Source organism: Gigantopelta aegis, chromosome 7 (genome assembly GCF_016097555.1).
Source record: "Gigantopelta aegis isolate Gae_Host chromosome 7, Gae_host_genome, whole genome shotgun sequence".
NCBI lineage: Eukaryota > Metazoa > Mollusca > Gastropoda > Neomphalida > Peltospiridae > Gigantopelta > Gigantopelta aegis.
The window spans coordinates 30,945,558-30,966,551 of record NC_054705.1 but is presented as its reverse complement, the minus strand read 5'-3'; the positions used below and the strand labels follow the sequence as shown (position 1 = coordinate 30,966,551).

General features: G+C 37.9%; 1 protein-coding gene across 5 annotated transcripts in view; it reads left to right on the top strand.

The window, feature by feature from the left end:
• Positions 1-20,994, top strand: part of LOC121377386 (regulating synaptic membrane exocytosis protein 2-like) — a 120,664-nt gene that overhangs the window by 13,969 nt on the left and 85,701 nt on the right. For all 5 annotated transcript variants that reach the window (XM_041505367.1, XM_041505368.1, XM_041505365.1 and 2 more), the window contains exon 2: positions 5,658-5,868. In XM_041505367.1, the coding sequence (XP_041361301.1) occupies positions 5,658-5,868 (211 nt within the window). The remainder of the gene's footprint in view (positions 1-5,657; positions 5,869-20,994) is intronic.

Below are 20,994 nucleotides of genomic sequence, written 5' to 3'. Positions count from 1 at the left end.
TCCTTCCTTGGCCATCGATATCACCGGATTTGAACCCAATTGAGCATCTATGGGACGAGTTGGACCGACAGCGACAACCACAGCCCCAGATCCTGCCCGAGCTGGCAGCAGCCTTGCAGGCCGAGTGGGCCACCATCCCCCGGGACGTCATCCGTACTCTGGTTGCTTCAATGGGCAGGCGGTGCCAGGCAGTTGTCAACACACGCGGAGGCCACACCCGGTATTGACTCCAGATGACCTTGACCTTGGTGGTGTGTCCTATCACTTACTCACAATGGACTAGAGTGAATTGTGAACAATCCTGCAACATTTGGTAATTATCGGACTCACCATTCAATAATTAAATCAATTCTCCAAATGTTACGACAATGTGGTTTTGCGTTTCTTCTTTTGAAGAGTATATAAGAAATGCATTTTGTGATATTGAAAATGCCAGGATGACCAAAAATATTTTGAATGTACAGATATGAATAATCTAAACAATAAAATCTAAGTATAGTATGATTTTAGTTATCAAAAATGTCTATAATAGTAAAACATATGTGTTTAAAAACTAGGGAATGTCCCTTTTAGAAAAACAGGCTTCATAAATTCGGCTCGTATTGTTACAAACTGTTTGTGGAAAGCCATTAAATCATATTGACTAAATACACATATACTGTGAAACTTTTCTAAACCGGACACCCTTGTTAGCAAGTAAAAAATTCCAGTTTTCAGAGGTATCTGGTTTAGAGAGGTTCTCTTCTATATAGATATTTACAAAGGGACCAAGTAAAACGTCCGGTTTTGAGAGAATTCCGGTTTACAGAGGGTCCGGTTTTGAGGGGTTGTACTGTATATCCATACCGCGTTTGCTGACCACGTTTCAGCAGCAGCTACACTGAGGATCCTTTAACCCAGTATTTAACATTGACTGAATTCCGTTAGCAGCGAACTGGGTGATTGTGCATTGTTATTGAAAGTGCCATGTGATTATGTTGTTCTGCGTACGCCCAGTTTAATAGTTACTGCACTACACATTACAACAGCTGTTGCTATTATGGTATACAGCAAGTATGTACTGAGTATGTATATACTCAGTTCCAGGGGTCGGTAGCTCCTTTGACCGAGATAAATACGGTTAAATATGGAAAAAGTAATAAAGTTTGTTTCGTTTTACCGACACCACTAGAGCACATTGATTTATTAATCATCGGTTATCGGATGTTAAATATTTGATAATTTTGACATATAGCCTGCAAATATTTCATTTTTTACCTCAGGCTAACACCTTCAGTCAAAAATGACATTTGCGGGATCAAATAGACAATAACACCCGCAAATATAAAAACTCCATATGGTTATCTCCTAAATAGCCGATAATTAATTAATCAGTGTACTCTAGTGGTGGTGTTAAACAAAACAAATATTTCATTTATTCATCCATTCATCTGTGGCGGGATGTAGCCCAGTGTAAACGAGCTTGCCTGATGTGTGGTCCGTCTAGCATCGATCCCCGTCGGTGAATCCATTGGGCTATTTCTCATTCCAGCCAGTGCACCACAACTGGTATATCAAAGGCTGTGGCATATGCTGTACTCTCTGTGGGATGGTGCATATAAAAGATTGCTTGCTACCAATGGGAAAATGTATCGGGTTTCCTTTCTATGACTATATGTCGAAAATACCAAATGTTTGACATCCAATAGCCGATGGTAAATAAATCAATGTGTTCTAGTAATGTCGTTAAATAAAACCAACTTTTCATTAATCCATTCATCCATCCATTCATCCATCTGCCCATCCATCCATCCTTCTATACTTCCATCCAAACATACTTCATCTATCCATCCATCCATCCATCCATCCATCCATCCATCCTTTCATCCTTTCATCCTTTCATCCATCCTTCCATCCTTCTATCCCTCCCTCCCTCCATCCATCCCATCATCCAGCCAGCCACTCATCCATCCATCCACCCCTCAACTCAAAAACCCACCCACCCCTCATGCACTCATCCATCCTTCCATCCATCCTTTCATCCATCCATCTTTCCATCCATCCATCACTCCATTCATCCACCCACTCGTCCATCCATCCATCCATCCATCCATCCACCCTTCAACTCAAAAACCCACCAGCCTCTCACGCACCCACCCACTCGTCCATCCATCCATCCATTCTTGAATACCTTTGATTCACGTACACAGCTGGTGTGTCATTAAATGTTCTGGACAATCCCAAGTTGTACTCTTAAAATTGTTTTTACCAATACAGAGCTCTGCATCAAGTCAACAAGAAGAATCCTACAGGACAGATGGCGCTCCATTTGTACTGAAATGGGCTAGTTTGTTATTTGTTTACAATTATTTTCATGCTTATATCCAATTAAAGGGGCGTAGACCATTGGTAAAGCGCTCACTTGATGCACAGCCTTCTGGGATCGATACCCGTCAGTGGGCCCATCAGGCTATTTCTTGCTCTAGCCAATGCACCATGACTGGTATACCAAAGGCTGTGGTATGTGCTATCCTATCTGTGGGATGGTGCATATAAAATATCCCTTGCTACTAATGGATAAATATAGCGTGTTTCCTCTAAGACTGTATGTCAAAATACCAAATGTTTGACATCCAATAGCTGATGATTAATAAATCAATGTGATCTAGTGGTGTCATTAAAACAAAACAGCCCCTGGGTGGGAGCCTGTGCCAGGATGCCAACCCAGTACTTACCAGCCTTATGTCTGATAGCTTAACCACTACACCACAGGTCGGTTATGTGCCAGGATGCCAACCCAGTACTTACCAGCCTTATGTCTGATAGCTTAACCACTACACCGCAGGTCGGTTATGTGCCAGGATGCCAACCCAGTACTTACCAGCCTTATGTCTGATAGCTTAACCACTACACTGCAGGTCGGTTATGTGCCAGGATGCCAACCCAGTACTTACCAGCCTTATGTCTGATAGCTTAACCACTACACCGCAGGTCGGTTATGTGCCAGGATGCCAACCCAGTACTTACCAGCCTTATGTCTGATAGCTTAACCACTACACCGCAGGTCGGTTATGTGCCAGGATGCCAACCCAGTACTTACCAGCCTTATGTCTGATAGCTTAACCACTACACCACAGGTCGGTTATGTGCTTGGATGTCAACCATTTGATAATTCTGACATATAGACTTAAAGAAGAAACCTGCTACTTTTTTTCATTAGTAGCAAGGGATCTTATATATGCACCATCCAACAGACAGGATAGCACATACCACAGCCATTGACGTACCAGTTGTGGTGCACTGGCTGGAACGAGAAATAACCCAATGGGCCCACCAATGGTGATCGATCCTAGACCAACCACGCATCATGCGTGGCTTTACCACTGGGCTATGTCCCACCCTTTTAACTGAATATAAGCATGGAAATAAGTATCAAAAAACAAACAAATAACAAACTAGCACATTTCAGTACAAATGGAGCGCCAGCTGTCCTATAGGACTCTTGTTGTTGAGAGTTTATGTAGAGCTCTGCACTCTACCACAGGGCTACATCTGACCCCTCAATATAAATATCTTTAAAGGGACACACCCTAGTTTTTAAACACTAAGGCATATTTTTCACTATTAGAGCCGTTTATGATCAGTGAAATCAAACATTACTTATATTTCATTGTTTAGATAATCCATTTCCATACAACCAGTGTTTCTGGTACCACAAAATGCATTTTTCTTATTTTTAAAAACGCACGTGCGTCTGAAAAATAACAGTTATGGAGTTGAGTTTTCGTCTATTTTTAGCAATATTTCACAGTTTCAATGTCACAGACTCTTTGTTTCATTCTTTTGTAACTTTATCCAGATGTGTTACAGGTTTGTAGATTAACCAAACTTAGTGTCCATTTTTACGGGTTGAAACTAGGGCCTGCACCTTTAAGAATGGTAGCAAACACAGGACAATCTCTTTAAATACCAAGGGATGATAAACTGCATTAACACAATTTACTTGTCATTGAAAACGGATGTGTGAGAAATAACAGTTATGGAGTTGTCGTCTATTTTTAACGATGTTTCACTCTCTTGTAATGTTAGCCAGATGTGCTACAGGTTTGTAGATTAACCAAACTTAGTGTTCATTTTTACGGGTTGAAACTAGGGCCTGCACCTTTAAGAATGGTAGCAAACACAGGACAATCTCTTTAAATACCAAGGGATGATAAACTGCATTAACATAATTTAAGTGGTCATTGATCCATTTGAACAGTAAATGTTATTGATGTTAAGTACACAGTTTTCAATTAAACCATAGCAGGCAGTGACGTTGGTTGCGCTGCACTCTAATGCCAGTTTGGTATTCGATAATCTTTGTTTCATATCCATTTTATTTTCATTTTATCTTCATGGCTCTTTGTTCATAAATGAATTCATGAAAAATAATTCAGATAACACAAGATGTGAACTAAAAACTAAGGATTAACAATAAATAACATGACTCCTACTGTGCAACAGCCAATAGAACAAAATATAAGAATGAAAGAAATGTTTATTTTATGGTTCCCAAGGACAGTGATTAAATTAGGGGTCTAAAATTGGCCAAAATTGCTAAAAATTAATTTATATTTTGCTGGAATATTTTGGAGTTTTTGTTACAGAAAGAGTCTTATTCAAACATTGATATTATAAAAATATAGCATATAATTTTTTTTTATATATAAAAAATTAGTTCATTTTTAAAGTTTGTTTTGTTTAACGACATCACTAGAGCACATTGATGTATTAATTATCAGCTATTGGGTGTCAAACATTTGGTAATTTTGACATATTGTGTCAGATGCACATACCATGGCCTTTGATCTGCATTGGCTGGAATGAGAAATAGCCCAATGGGCTGACTGACAGGGATCGATCCTAGACCGACCACACATCAAGTGAGCACATTACCACTGGGCTGCATCCCACCCCTAGGATCTTTTATATGCACCATCCCACAGACAGGATAGCACATACCATGGCCTTTGATGTACCAGTCATGGTACACTGGCTAGGACAAGAAAGGGCCTAATGGGCCAACTGATGGGAATCAATCCTAGACTGACCGCGCACCGGGAAAGCGCTTTACCACTGGTCTACTTCCTGCCTCCATTGGCTATTGGATGCCAAACATTTAGTCAGTTTTACATGTAGTCTAAGAGAGGAAACCTGTTACATTTTTCTATTAGTAACAAGGGATGTTTTATATGCACCATCCCACAGACAGGATAGCACATACCACAGCCTTTGTTAGACCAGTCGTGGTGCACTGGCTGGTAAAAACAAATCACTTTTAAAGTGTTTAAAGATGGTGAAGAAAATGGTGGAAAGGTGCATTTATTCTGAAGCCTAATGGTCTTGTTATTGAATGACTTTAATCACTGGGATTCGTTCCACCCATCTTAAGCAACAGGAAATGTTTGATTTAATGACACTCAACACATTTTATTTACGATTATATGGCGTCAGTCCTTAAGCAACAGAGGAGAAATCTTGCTTCTTATGCAGAATCTGACACCTTATGATCGTAAATAAAATGTGTTGAGTGTGTCATTAATAAAACATTTCTTTCCTTATGCAGAAGCAAATTTGATATTTTGTTTAATTTTCGAAACATTTTATATTCAGGGTTTTTGTCTTTTTCTCTGCAGGCAAATGCAAGATGAGTTTGAGTCGTATCAGCAGTCTGTCAAGAAGCTCACGGAAGAGACCCAGAAAGTACCAAACATTCAGGATGAGGGCGCCGTCTGCCAGATCTGCCACAAGACCAAGTTTGCAGACGGCGTCGGACACAGCTGCCACTACTGCAACCTCAAATCCTGCGCCAGGTGCGGTGGGCGCGTTGCCTTACGGGCTAACAAGGTAAGAGTCAGGTTCTGTGTTGACCCACTTACATGAATGTGGTATCTTGTGGCCACTTCTTTGGAGCATCCATCTTTCTTTTATACCATTTTAATATTTCATTTATACCATTTTACTATTATCCAAATTACCTAATATTTGCTATTCAGCAGGTATATTTTATACATAACCAATGGCATTTGCTGTCCAACTATACATTCCTGTCCTTGTCTTTCCAGTAGGTCTATTTCATGCATAACCTGACCTCAAAACCCATGGCATTTGCTGTCCAGCTATACATCCCTGCCGTTGTCTTTCCAATAAGGCTATTTCATACATTACCTGACCTCTAAACCCATGACATTTGCTGTTCAGCTATACATCCCTGTCCTTGTCTTTCCAGTAAGTCTATTTCATACATTACCTGACCTCTAAATCCATGGCGTTTTATAGCATTTTACTATTTCGTTTATACCATTTTACTATTATCCCAAATTACCTAATATTTGTTGTCCAGCTATACATCCCTGTCCTTGTTTTTCCAGTAAGGCTATTTCATACATAACCTGACCTCTAAACCCATAGCATTTGCTGTCCAGCTATACATCCCTGTCCTTGTCTTTCCAGTAAGGCTATTTCATACATAACCTGACCTCTAAACCCATAGCATTTGCTGTCCAGCTATACATCCCTGTCCTTGACTTTCCAGTAAGTCTATTTCATACATAACCTGACCTCTAAACTCGTGGCATTTTTTCCCTAGTGCTATATATTGGTCTGAGCATTCTAACAGCCAACCAAATGGCTAAAATCTTCTATTATATTATGGGCATCCTGTTCTGGTCATGTGGTAGCTACTTCCTCCTGTCTGTCAGTTTACGGTCTGGATGTATATTTTTACTTTGTTTTATTCTTGAACTTGATGTTTATTGGGATGCATATTTCAAGCTGGAGTTTTGTTTTTCCATGTTTAATCTTAGTTGTGCTGTCCTTATTCATTACCCATCAGGAAACATTTTGTTCAGTATCTTGTGTGCAAGATCTGCTACAAATATATATACTTCTCTTATCCTTAGGACAAAGCTATCACATGAAAGAAATTTTTCAATCTTTCATATGCTATGATGCAAGCCTCATCCCAGGTCGAAATTTCACCACTATGCTATTTAACAATTTCTTGGATCATATCAAATGACAAAGCAATAATAAAAAATGTAGTAAAGAGTGTCATAATGGATAAGGAACTATTAAATAATTATACATTGTATACCAGTAATGCAAAATTTGTTTTAACCTTTAGACTACTGGATTAATTTTTAACAAAAACCTCGTTGAGTGGGTACAAGTTTATAATTTTTACTCACATATATTCACTTAAATGTTTCATAAATACATGAAATAAAGTTCATATATGAATCGGTAAGTATTATTTTCGTGTCTTTTTTTGTAATTTTTATTATTTTAGATCGGCTAATGGTGATTAAAATTAGGCAAAAAATCGAAAAAGTTGCGTTTACTTACGGGCATTTGTGGCCAGCTGTCCAGTATTTATGTCCATTATTCCCGATAACAGTGGGTTTTTTACCAGAATTTTTTTTAAAACCCGAACTACGATTCATATTGCAATATTTGGTAATTTTCGTTGTTGGTAAAACGATCAAATTTATTATCAAATTAGCTGTTACAATCAGCTATCGATCCCTGAAAATTACCGCGACGTGCCGCCATTGTTGTCAAGCGAAAATACTTGCCGAAAACCACTTTTTGAACTCAAAATTTCAAGGTATTTTCAGTTGAAAAAATCTAAACAAAAACCACCATTTTGAAAAAAATTCTTTTTTCTTTAATTATATTTCCGTTTCCGGTGAGTGTCGTGTGCAAAACGGTGGGAAATATGAATTGGGGAATGCACTGTATACAGTGTACAGTATATCGACTGACGTGACGTCGGGCGAGATATCTCGCCTGCAGTAGTCAGAAGGTTAATGGCCCCTAAAGAATACATTTTACTGAAGCAATACAGCATGCTAACTTCTTTTTCCCTGTGAACAGACATCAGGGCCGCATTCCACGAAGCGATCTTAGCACTAAGATTACCTTAATGCATAACGTCGTTATGCACTTAAGGTGATTTTAGCATTACTATCTCTTCGTGGAATTGGGCCCTGGTCATCAATTGCTGGCTCCAAATGCATTACAATCTGTTGTAACAGATAGATACTGTTACAATTCCATAATGGCCCAAAATGTTTGGTCACACTTCCGATCATTATCATCATGTAAACAGGTCTAGACACCGATGACGAATATATGTTGTAAAGAGCTGAAACTATTCGGATGTTAGGTAATTGTGTATTTTGTAGAATGTATTAGTTGTATATAAACATCATTTTTAAAAAAAAAAAAATTTGAAATGGTTCAATGACTCTTGGTAGCAAGTTTATGTCAGTTCTAGAAAGATTCAGAGAATTGTTCCCCAGAAAATTCTGCAAACTAAAAATGCAATTTCTTGCATTCTACAAATAAAATTCACCATGACAGAATGATGGAAATACATGGTGTGTGTGTGTGTGTGTGAGAGAGAGAGAGAGAGAGAGAGAGAGAGAGAGAGAGAGAGAGAGAGAGTGTGTGTGTGTGTGTTTTTTATGTATGTGTGTGGGGTTTTTTTATGTGTGTGTGTGTGTGTGTGTGTTTGTGCATGTGTGTGTGTATGCGTGTGCGTAAATGTATTTTTCATGTGTTAACTCGGGTTCCTGGATATAGTCTGTTCTGCATTTATGCCAAGTCTTTTAAGACAAAGTTCCAGTGCTGTATACTCCATAGAGTAAATACTAGTACTGTATATGTAATTTGGTTTTATTTCAAATAAACAGGACTGTGTTTTAATGAAGAAATATTGGAATGATTTTCTTAAATTGTTGAGTATCAAATGTTGTCACGTTCATAAGCTGTGTCTAGATCCAGTGCCTGAAACCTTAGTGGTATGGGGGCATGTTAAAAGGTACTCTCTCTAGATCCAAACTTGATTTTTCTTGGTGGAAAAAATAACATAATAAAAGATAATGTTTTTAATCTTTATTGACAAATGTACACAGAGAACGCCGTACCATACCAGGACCACCATACAAGGACATAAAGCTTGTATACATAGAACAACAAACTTGTATCTTAATATGATATGAATTAAAAAACATGTATCGTAAGTTACATTATTATGAATAAAAAACTAATATAAGTTAGATTATTATGAACAACTAATTTTGAAAAAGGTTACAGCATATTATTTTGCCCCCTCACCCCCCCCCCCCCCCCCAAAAAAAAAAAGAAAAAAAAAAGAATGAAAATTATTATGAGAAGTGAACAATAAGTTAGATTATTGTAAAAAAATGACCAAAAACAAACCTAGATTATTATGAAAGGAAAAGGTTTATTATTATTAAAATGAGATTATTATGAGAATTTTTTTTTAACTCTAGTTTTTGTTTTTTTTTAAAGAAGAAAAAAGATGTGCTGGATAAATGTTTAGATGGGGTTGTGTTATAGATGGGATATTTTGAATTAAATCATGGAAAATAGAGATGTCACTGACATATCAAGTATACTTTTCATTAAAGAACACCTGCGTATGTTATAACGTATTTTATGTGTCACATAAAAATAATCTGTATCAGATAACAACAGCAATAACATATATATATTCATCAATTCCTAGCAATTTATTACCCACATTATTACTATTATAATCATTTCTAAAACTTGAGAAATAATAAAACACCTATAATCATAAATGTTTTTTAATACTGCTTCATTTGTAATCATTAAATGATTCATAATGTAATTGTATTTTAAATTTTATTCAGTTATGCATAAAATTAGAACTGCAATACTCATTGGTCAAAATCTGTTAAGTATTGGTGATAATGCCTCTGTTTATTTCATTGATAAGTGGCTACACTTACCCAATAAAGTGTGTTTATTTTAAATTTTATTCAGTTACGCATAAAATATAACGGCAATACTCATTGGTCAAAATCTGTTAAGTATTGGTTATCTTGCCTCTGTTTATTTCATTGATAAGTGGCTACACTTACCCAATAAAGTGTGTTTATTTTAAATTTTATTCAGTACGCATAAAATATAACGGCAATACTCATTGGTCAAAATCTGTTAAGTATTGGTTATCTTGCCTCTGTTTATTTCATTGATAAGTGGCTACACTGACCCAATAAAGTGTGTGTATTTCCACTTGACTCGGCAAACTGTAATGTGCTTTCGTCAATGAAACCTATTATTGATTTTTGTGCTGCCAACAACGTGTGATATTTTCCTGGCTTAATAACAGGCAGATTACTAATATGTTTACTGTGTGTGTCTCCTGCAAACTGCCACTAATGCGATTCCGTCCTTATTGTCTTACGCATCTTGTAGAGGAGGGGAAAAAATATTTAAGTTACACTTACTGTAATTAAAATACTAGTGCTAGGCTACCTAAATGTAATAGAATATAGGAGCTACTTGCTATATACTTAAAAATTAATACATGGTTGTTGTTGTTTTTTTTGGGGGGGGGTACTTATTACATATGGTTAATGAAAATCACTTGAAAGAAGAAGGAAATGTTTTATTTAACAACACACTCAACACAATTTATTTATGGAAGGAAATGCTTGATTTAATGATGCACTCAACACATTTTATTTATGGTTATATGGCATCGGACATATGGTTAAGGACCACACAGATATTGAGAGAGGAAACCCGCTGTCGCCACTTCATGGGCTACTCTTTTCGATTAGCAGCAAGGGATCTTTTATATGCACCATCCCATAGACAGGATAGCACATACCACGGCCTTTGATATACTGTATTAGTAATGACCTGTCATAATAGAATATAGGAGTCACATGCAATATACTTAAAAATTAATAAGTGGGTTTGTTTTGGGGTTTTTAACTTATTACATATGATTCATGAAAATCCCTTGAAAGAAAACTTGAAAATTGTAGTAGTAATGACCTGTCATATATATAAACAGCAGACATGATAAATATCAAACAGTTACCATTTACATGTGTAGATGAAGACATCATTTTGACGGAATTATGTCTATATTCCATCAGCTCTATGTACCCTCAGCTCTATGTTCCTTCAGCTAATCCAATCCTAACCCTAACCCTAACCCTAACCCTAACCCTAACCGTCAGGGAACATAGAGCTGACCCCATTTTGACAATAAAATATTCACACATATATAGATATTTTTTACACTGACAGTTTCTCACAATATTTATTGGCTTTGAAAAATTAATAATAACCCAAAAATGTTGCCAGTGTGCAGGAAATGTGTTATTTGTGTCATAAAGTGAATTAAGATAGAAGTTGATGATGCATTGCTTTACTAATACAATGCCATTAGCCTATAGTAAGTTAGTCATGGGTCCTTAGTTAATTACTCATGTCACTATGTGATTAACAAACATGACTCATCCTTCTGAAATATGTCACTCACTTAGGAATAGGACTGGAATTTAGACCCCTAGAAATAACTCTTTAAAGGGACATACCCTAGTTTCAACCCGTGAAAATTAACACTAAGTTTAATTAATCTACAAAACTGTAACACATTTGGATAAAGTTACAATTCAGTGAAACATGAGTCTGTGACTTTGAAATGGTGAAATACCCTCTAAAAATAGACTAAAACTCGATTCCAAATGGTGAAATACCCTCTAAAAATAGACTAAAACTCGATTCCATAACTGTTACTTCTCAGACGCATGTGTGTTTTAAAAATGTGACAAATGCATTTTGTGATATTAAAAACACCAGGATGACCAAAAACACTTCAAATGTACAGAAATTGATAATCTAAACCATAAAATTTAAGTAAAGTATGATTTCAGTTATCAAAAACTGTTATAATAGTAAAAAATATGCCTTAGTGTTTAAAAACTAGGGTATGTCCCTTTAATATACGGGTATTTTTTCTTTATATACACATAAAAACAACCCCAACCCAACATACTCACATCAGTTCCATTAATTGAAACTGGAGGGACAATTACAGTTGACATTTCCCCACATAATTGATTATTAATTTTTACAATCAATAATCACATCGGTAGAGCCAAACCAATCAATTTTTTTTATTATAATCTATCACTGGAACATCACTACATTCATCAGATACAAACTGATGTTCTCATTGGTATAGTCAATCAACATCTCATTTAAAGCAATTAATTTGTTATCCCGTGCAACTGTGTGTCTGTTTGTTTGTCTGTTCTGTTTGTTTGTCTGTTCTGTCCCATGTTTATTTTGGCTATGAAAAACTAATCGTTATTCCGAAAAATGTGCTAGTTTGCAAGAAATATTGATTAATTTAGTTATATTACTAATAACATGAACAGATTAATCATTTTGTCACCTGTTAAATATTTAATAAACCAGCAGATTGATTTTTTAAAAACAAGGAAATAAAAAATTCATTTTACAATTTACTTTAGCATATTGTTAAAAAAAGAAAAAAAGAGTTTGTTTTTAATTAACGACACCACTAGAGCACATTGATTTTTTATCTTATCATCGGCTATTGGACGTCAAACATATAGCATATTGTTAAAGTATTACCAGTATGTTCGACACATGACGTGGTTTAAACAGTAGGCAAGACCTATACATCTATTTATCATTATTTATAACCATATTTAGGTTATTTGAAAAATAAAAAATTAAAGTTTGTTTTGCTTAACGACACCACTAGAGCACATTGATTCATTGATCATCGGTTATTGGATGTGAAATATTTGGTAGTTTTCACATTTAGTATTAGAGAGAAAACCCGCTACATTTTTCTATTAGTAGCAAGGGATCTTTTACATGCTCCATCCCACAGACAGGACAGCACATACCACAGCATTTGATATACCAGTTGTGGTGCACTGGCTGGAACGAGAAATAGCCCAATGGGTCCACTAACAGGGATCGATCCTAGACCAACCGTGTATCAGGCGGGAACTTTACCACTTGGCTATATCCCGCCCCAGGTTGTAAGAATGACGTTATATGGGTGCTCGATTAGATGTGTTTTATTTACTTGGCATAGGACAGCGGGTTTCCTCTCAAAATCTGTGTGGTCCTGAACCATATGTCTGACGCCATATAACCGTAAATAAAATGTGTTGAGTGCGTCGTTAAATAAAACACTTCTTTCTTTCTTTTACTTAGCATACTGTTAAATTATGTCTGGTTATATTATTTACAACTGTACATGGATTACAAGGATGACATTTTATTACCCATATGCTTAAAAATATCTTGGTACATGTCAAAGTGATACGTCCCACTAGAAACGCCAAGTGGGACGTAACACTTTTGATGTCACACGAGGATGTCATCAACTGGCACACAACCTTGCAGGAACGTCAACGAAACGAGATGAGTGATATAAATTAAGATCGATTATGGGTAATTCGCTACCATTTCGTATCATGCTTATGTCCCTCGTGAAATAATTTTCATTGAAAATTATTTCACTCGAGACAAAAGCATGATACGAAATGGAAGCTCGTTTAATATCCTATATATATATATATATGGGTGGGTAGAGTGCTAACTTTCTTTCTACACAAAATATCAGTGAATTTTTATTTTTAAATTCAAGGTTTAAAATTAATTTTGTCGAGTGGGAACTAATTTTTGCTTGATGCAAAAGCTAGAAATTGAGTTTAGCTGTTCCAGACCATTGGTATTAATATCATGTTTAGATTGTGCACAGTAAAGTCACAGAGGTGCGGTACATAGCCCAGTGGTACAGCGCTCACTTGATCCGCAGTCGGTCTGGGATCAATCCCCATCGGTGGGCCCATTGGGCTATTTCTCGTTCCAGCCAGTGCACCACAACTGGTATATCAAAGGCTGTGGTATGTACTACCCTGTCTCTGGGATGGTGCATGTAAAAGATCCCTTGCTGTTAATCGAAAAGAGTAGGTCATGAAATGGTGACAGCGGGTTTTTTTCCTCAATATCTGTGTGGTCCTTAACCATATAAACGTAAATAAAATGTGTTGAGTGCGTCGTTAAATAAAAAAACATTTCCTATTTCTATTTAGTAAAGTCACGGTGATAAGCATTGTGCCCAAATATGTATGCCCAATATAATAATGTACAAATATGTATGCCCAATATAATAATGTACAAATATGTATGCCCAATATAATAATGTACAAATATGTATGCCCAATATAATAATGTACAAATCATTTCATCTGAAAACTGTTGATGTTAAGATTAAAACAACTTGAAATGTATTTCCCGTAACTCCAGAGCCCTCCCATAGAAAACATAAAACACCAGTAACTATCAACTCATTTATTGTAAACACACTAGGCCAGACTGACTGTAAACACACTAGGCCGAACCGACTAAACACACTAAGTCGGACTGACTAAACACACTAGGCCGGACTGACTAAAAACACTAGGCCGGACCGACTAAACACACTAGGCCGGACTGACTGTAAACACACTAGGCCGAACCGACTAAACACACTAAGTCGGACTGACTAAACACACTAGGCCGGACTGACTAAAAACACTAGGCCAGACCGACTAAACACACTAGGCCGGACTGACTGTAAACACACTAAGCCGGACTGACTAAAAACACTAGGCCGGACCGACTAAACACACTAGGCCGAACCGACAAAACACACTAAGCCGGACTGACTAAACACACTAGGCCGGACCGACTAAACACACTAGGCCAGACTGACTGTAAACACACTAGGCCGGACTGACTGTAAACACACTAGGCAGGACTGACTGTAAACACACTAGACTGGACTGACTGTAAACACACTAGACTGGACTGACTGTAAACACACTAGGCAGGACTGACTGTAAACACACTAGACTGGACTGACTGTAAACACACTAGACTGGACTGACTGTAAACACACTAGGCAGGACTGACTGTAAACACACTAGGCAGGACTGACTGTAAACACACTAGACTGGACTGACTGTAAACACACTAGGCAGGACTGACTGTAAACACACTAGACTGGACTGACTGTAAACACACTAGGCCGGACTGACTGTAAACACACTAAGCCAGACTGACTAAAAACACTAGGCCGGACCGACTGACCGAGTGTACATTAAGTAACACAGTAACACATACTGCTTCACACAGTCACTCTTTAAGTAGTACTTCACCATAATGCAAAATAACAAAAACACCACTTGCCCTGTCTGTCTCCTAGGCTGAATGACACGTGTTACAAACTGCAAGTGCAGCATTAACCATACCAAAGTGCCACTTATGCGAGCTACTCCCAAATCAAGGGAACATAATTTATCTAATTTCTGTCTAATTCTCTACAAATAACTGACAGATATTATATTTCTCAATATCCACAGCTCTTGAACAGCTGTTAATAACATTACTGCTCTAAAAAGAAATCTTACTTAAAACAGACAACAAAACCTGTTGCATACAATTCCACGTTCCAGCCAAGGAAATGTTTATTGAACGACACACTCAACACATTTTGTTTATGGTTATATGGCGTCGGACCATTCCAGCCAGTGCACTGCAACTGGTATATCAAAGGCCATGGTATGTGCTATCCTGTCTGTAGGATGGTGCATATAAAAGATCCCTTGCTACTAGTGGGAAAATGTAGTTTCCTCTCGAAGACTATATGTCAGAATTATGAAATGTTTGACATCCAATAGCTTAATAAATCAATGTGCTCTAGTGGTGTCGTTGAACAAAACAAACTTTAATAAAGTCAAGGGGATAGACATTGTGCCCAAATATGTATGCCCAAAATAATAATGTCCATATTATGTACAAATATGAAGAAGGAAGGAGGGAAATGGTTTATTTAATGACGCACTCAGCACATTTTATTTACAGTTATATAGCGTCAGACATATGGTTAAGGACCACACAGATATTGAGAGAGGAAACCCACTGTCACCACTTCATGAGCAACTCTTTTCGATTAGCAGCAAGGGATCTTTTGTATATGCACCATCCCACAGACAGGATAACACAAACCACAGCCTTTGATATACCAGTCGTGGTGCACTGGCTGGAGCGAGAAATAGCCCAATGGGCCCACCGACGGGGATCGATCCCAGACCGACCACGCATCAAGCGAACGTTTTACCACTGGGCTACATCCCGCCCCGTACAAATATGATGACCTTCAAATTATTTTTTCTCAAAAGCTGCGATGTTAAGTTTTAATTAGATCAAAACAAGTTGAAATGTATTTCTGAATATTCAAGGCTATTCAGCAGCTGTTAATGACAGTACTGCTCTAGAAAGACCTGGCTCCTCTCAGAACAGACAACAAAACCTGTCGCATCCAAATTAGCGAGGTCTGAAGGCTCATATGAAGGCAGGATTTAGCTCAGTGGGTTGAGTGCTCGCTTGAGGTGCTTGCATCGCAGGATCAAACCACCTTGATGGATCCATTCAACTGATTGTGGTATGTGCTATCCTGCCTGTGGGAAAGTGCATATAAAAGATCCCTTTTTGCGTTGTAGTGGGTTTTCTCTGATGACTACGAGTCAGAATTACCAAATGTTTGACATCCAATAGCCGATGATTAATTACTGTAATCAATGTACTCCAGTGGTGTTGTTAATGTGGTGTGTGCGTTTGTTCCAACTGTTGGGTCTGATATTTTTCCCATCCCGGGCTATGCAAAACACCCATTCCATTGATGTCAGCCCATATGGAATAAATCTATCTTGTTTAGGCTATGACGCCATTGCGTTTAATATATGACCTAATATTAATGCAAGCTTTAGATTAATATTTTTAATTTAAACCTTTATTATAAAAGCTATCTTGTTAATTTGTAGTGTTAATTTTAACACATGAAACAGACGCAGCAAATATGATAGTGTAGTTTATTTCAGCCATCTTTGTTTGTTCATGTAAAATAATGGTTTATTTATCGAATCGATGGGAGAAAAAGACCCCATCATATGCGGTCATGTGGGATAGAAAAAGTACACCCTCGTCCACCACTATAAATAGTGGTAATTTTGAGTCCTGCTGACCGGGAATAACTGCTGATCCCATGCCATCAATATTTCTGCATTACCTGTTATAACTAGTCTTGGTCTGGCCACTTTTGTGGTAATTTCGAGTCCTGCTGACTGGGAATATCTCCAGATTCCATACCATAAATATTTCTGTATATACCTGTGTGTAAACACAGGCTGCATATATTCTTGTAACTAGTCTTGGTCTGGCCAGATTTGTCGTAATTTTGAGTCCTGCTGACTGGGAATATCTGCAGATCCATGCCATCAATATTTCTGCATTACCTGTGTGTAAACACAGGCTGCATATATTCTTGTAACTAGTCTTGGTCTGGCCAGTTTTGTGGTAATTTCGAGTCCTGCTGACTAGGAATAGCTGCAGTTCCCATGCCATCAATATTTCTGCATTACCTGTGTGTAAACACAGGCTTAGGGTGGCACAAAGCCCCGTATTGATTGAAATATGGCCTGAATAAGATTCCAGTAATGTGTCGTCGTCACTCGCTTGACTGGTCCACATCCCCAGATATCAGCTGATCTGTCGTCGCCGAGTGCTCTATTATCTAAATATTACTCTAACAATAGGGACACAGTCAAGTACTCGGGTTCAGCTCGAGAATATTAGTTTATAACAAATGGTAAGACAGAGGGATATTCATTTAGCGATACTTCAGCACATTTTAAACTGGTTATTTAATACATTTTAATTATAGTTATACAGCCTCTGCAATTAATGTTCACAGCACAAAAGCATGCCATTGAAAATATTAAAGTTGTTTTGTTTAACGACACCACTGGAGCACTGATTAATTAATCATCAGCTAGTGGATGTCAAACATTTGTTAATTATGACTCGTAGTCATCAAACGAAATCCGCTACATTTGTCCTAATGCAGCAAGGTATCTTTTATATGCACTTTCCCACAGACAGAAAAGCACATACCACGGCCTTTGACCAATTGTGGCAGCACATTTTAAACTGGCTATTTAACACATTTTATTTACAGTTATATAACTTCTGTAATTAAAACAATTTCCACTGCAAAAAAAATATGCCATTGAAAGTATTAAAGTTTATTTTGTTTAACGACACCACTAGAGCACATTGATTTATTCATCATCCGCTACTGGATGTCAAACATTTGGTAATTCTGACATAGTCTTATGGAGTAACCTGCTAAAATTTGTTTGTCCATTAGTAGCAAGGGATCTTTTATATGCACCATCCAACAGACAGGATAGCACATACCATGGCCTGTGATATACCAGTCGTGGTGCACTGGCAGGAATGAGAAATAGCCCAATGGATCCACTGGCAGGGATCGATCGCAGACTGACTGTTCATCAGGCGTGTGCTTTACCACTGGGCTATGTAGTATGTCCCACCACCTATGGCTGTCTAGTGTTTAACACTTAACACATTTTATTTACGGTTATATGGCTAAGGACCACACAGATATTGAGATAGGAAACCCGCAGTCTTTTCGATTAGCAGCAAGGAATCTTTTATATGCACCATCCCACAGACAGGATAGTACATACCACAGCCTTTGTTACACTAGTTGTGGAGCACTGGCTGGAATGAGAAATAGCCCAATGTGTCCACTGACAGGGATCAATCCCAGACCGACTGCACATCAAGCGAATGCTCTACCACTGGGCTACGTCCCACCCCTATATGCACTAGGGCTCACCCTACCCATTGCCAAATGAGCCAAGTGCTAATTTGTATACAAAGTGGCTGCAGCAATTAGAATTTGGCTAATAAAAGTGGCAGGACATAACCCAGTGATAAAGTGCTCAACCGGCCTCGGTGGCGCAGTGGTTAAGCCATCGGACTACAGGCTGGTAGGTACAGGGTTCGCAGCCCGGTACCGGCTCCAACCCAGAGCGAGTTCTTAAGGGCTCAATGGGTAGGTTTAAGGCCACTACACCCTCTTCTCTCTCACTAACCACTAACCAACTAACAACTAACCCACTGTCCTGGACAGACAGCCCAGATAGCTGAGGTGTGTGCCCAGGACAGCGTGCTTGAACCTTAATTGGATATAAGCACGGAAATAAGTTGAAATGAAATAAAGTGCTCACCTGATGCGCCGTCAGTCTAGGATCGATCCCCATCAGTGGACCCATTGGGCTATTTCTTATTCCAGCCAATGCACCACAACTGGCATATCAAACACCGTGGTATGTGCTATTTGGTCTGTGGGATGGTGCATATAAAAAGATCCCTTGGCCTTGCTACTAATCGAAAAATGTAACGGGTTTCCTTGCTAAGACTATGGTATATCACTTGCCTAATGCGCGGTCAAACTAAGATCGATCTACTTAAATAAGCCCATGTGGCTATTTCTCATTGCAGCCAGTGCTCCACAACTGGTGTACTAAAGGCTGTGGTATGTACTATCCTGTCTGTGGGATGTGCTATATAAAATATCCCTTGCTGCTAATTGGAAAGGGTAGCCCATTGTGTAGTGGCAGCGGGTTTCCTATCCCAGTTATTTCTCTGGTCCTTAACCGTATGTCTGAAGCTATATAACCTATTTAAAATGTGTTGAGTGCATCATTAAATAAAACATTCCTTCCTTCCTTCCTTCCTTCCTTCCTTCATGGTTGATAGACCAAATCAATTCTTATTGCCAAAAAGTTCATTTTTTCCGATAAAACTGATTTAAGTAGCACATTACATTCATTCTACTTGCACGAAAATGGGCTGTTACATAGCATTTAAGAGATTTAAAGAATTTTTTTATTAGCAACCTTCATTACTTCAGAAAATGGTATTTCTAATTTTTTTGTTGATACTGTAATAGTATTTGCACAAATAATCAGTGTCACATGTCACTTAGCTGGTTCTCATCTGAATTTTTTTTTTTTTTTAAATGTAAATATTTTTTTACGGTTTTTAAAAATATTTTTTACTTTACCCTGTTACAAGTAAGTGGGCGGGACGTAGCCCAGTCGTAAAGCGCTCGCTTGATGCGCGGTCGGTCTGAAATTGATCCCCATCGGTGGGCCCATTGAGCTATTTTTCATTCCAGCCAGTGCACCATGACTGACATATCAAAGGCTGTGGTATGTGTTACCCTGTCTGTGAGATGGTGCATATAAAAGATCCCTTGATGCTAATTGAAAAGAGTAGCTCATTAAGTGGCGACAGCAAGTTTCCTCTCAATGTCTGTGTGGTCCTTAACCATATGTCTGACGCCATGTAACTGTAAATAAAACGTGTTGAGTGCATTGATAAATAAAACATGTCATTCCTTGTTACACGTAACTGCCCCAATCCAGGAGAAAAGGGACATGTGGTCTACATGACCCAGAGGTATTAAATACAGTATTTGTATAATATTAGATGTTAGAAAACAAAATGGAGGGGGGGGGGGGGGGGAGAGGATGTATCCTCATAGTAAAATGCTCGTCTAATGTGTGGATGGTCCCATTGGGCTATTTTTCATGGTACATGTATGTACTATCCTCTAATGGAAAAATGTGGCAGGTTTCCTCTCTAAGACTATAAGTCAGAATTACCAAATGTTTGACATCCAATAGTTTGACATCCATAGTTGAAAATCACTATATTAGACAGCTATAGTTATACCAAACAGCTATAGTTGGTGTAGGTGGTGTTAAACGAATATTCTTTCTTTTTCATTTCTCGACCATGTGTCTAAATCACTATATTAGACGTAAATTAAATGTAAGTGTTGCAGGGCCGTAGCTAGGATTTTTTGTTGGAGGGGGGGGGAGGGGGGGGCGTAACTGCGTAGTTAATAGTCTAAAACTCCTCAAACAGTTAAGAAGAGGATTTTTTTTTTAATTTCTATAATTTTTTTTTTTTTTTTTTCTGGGGAGCAAATTGCCCCCCCCCCCTTGCCCCCTCCCCCCCCAGCTAGCTAAGGCCCTGTGTTAAAAAAATATTCCTTTCTTTTAATAATAATAGTAAAATCTTTATTTATAGAAGGTAGCTCAGTTAGTTCTAGACTATTCTCCCCTGAGGCCTTTTTACTAATTATAACAATAACAATAATAATAATAATAATCATATTAATTATTAAAAATAAAAACTAACAAGACC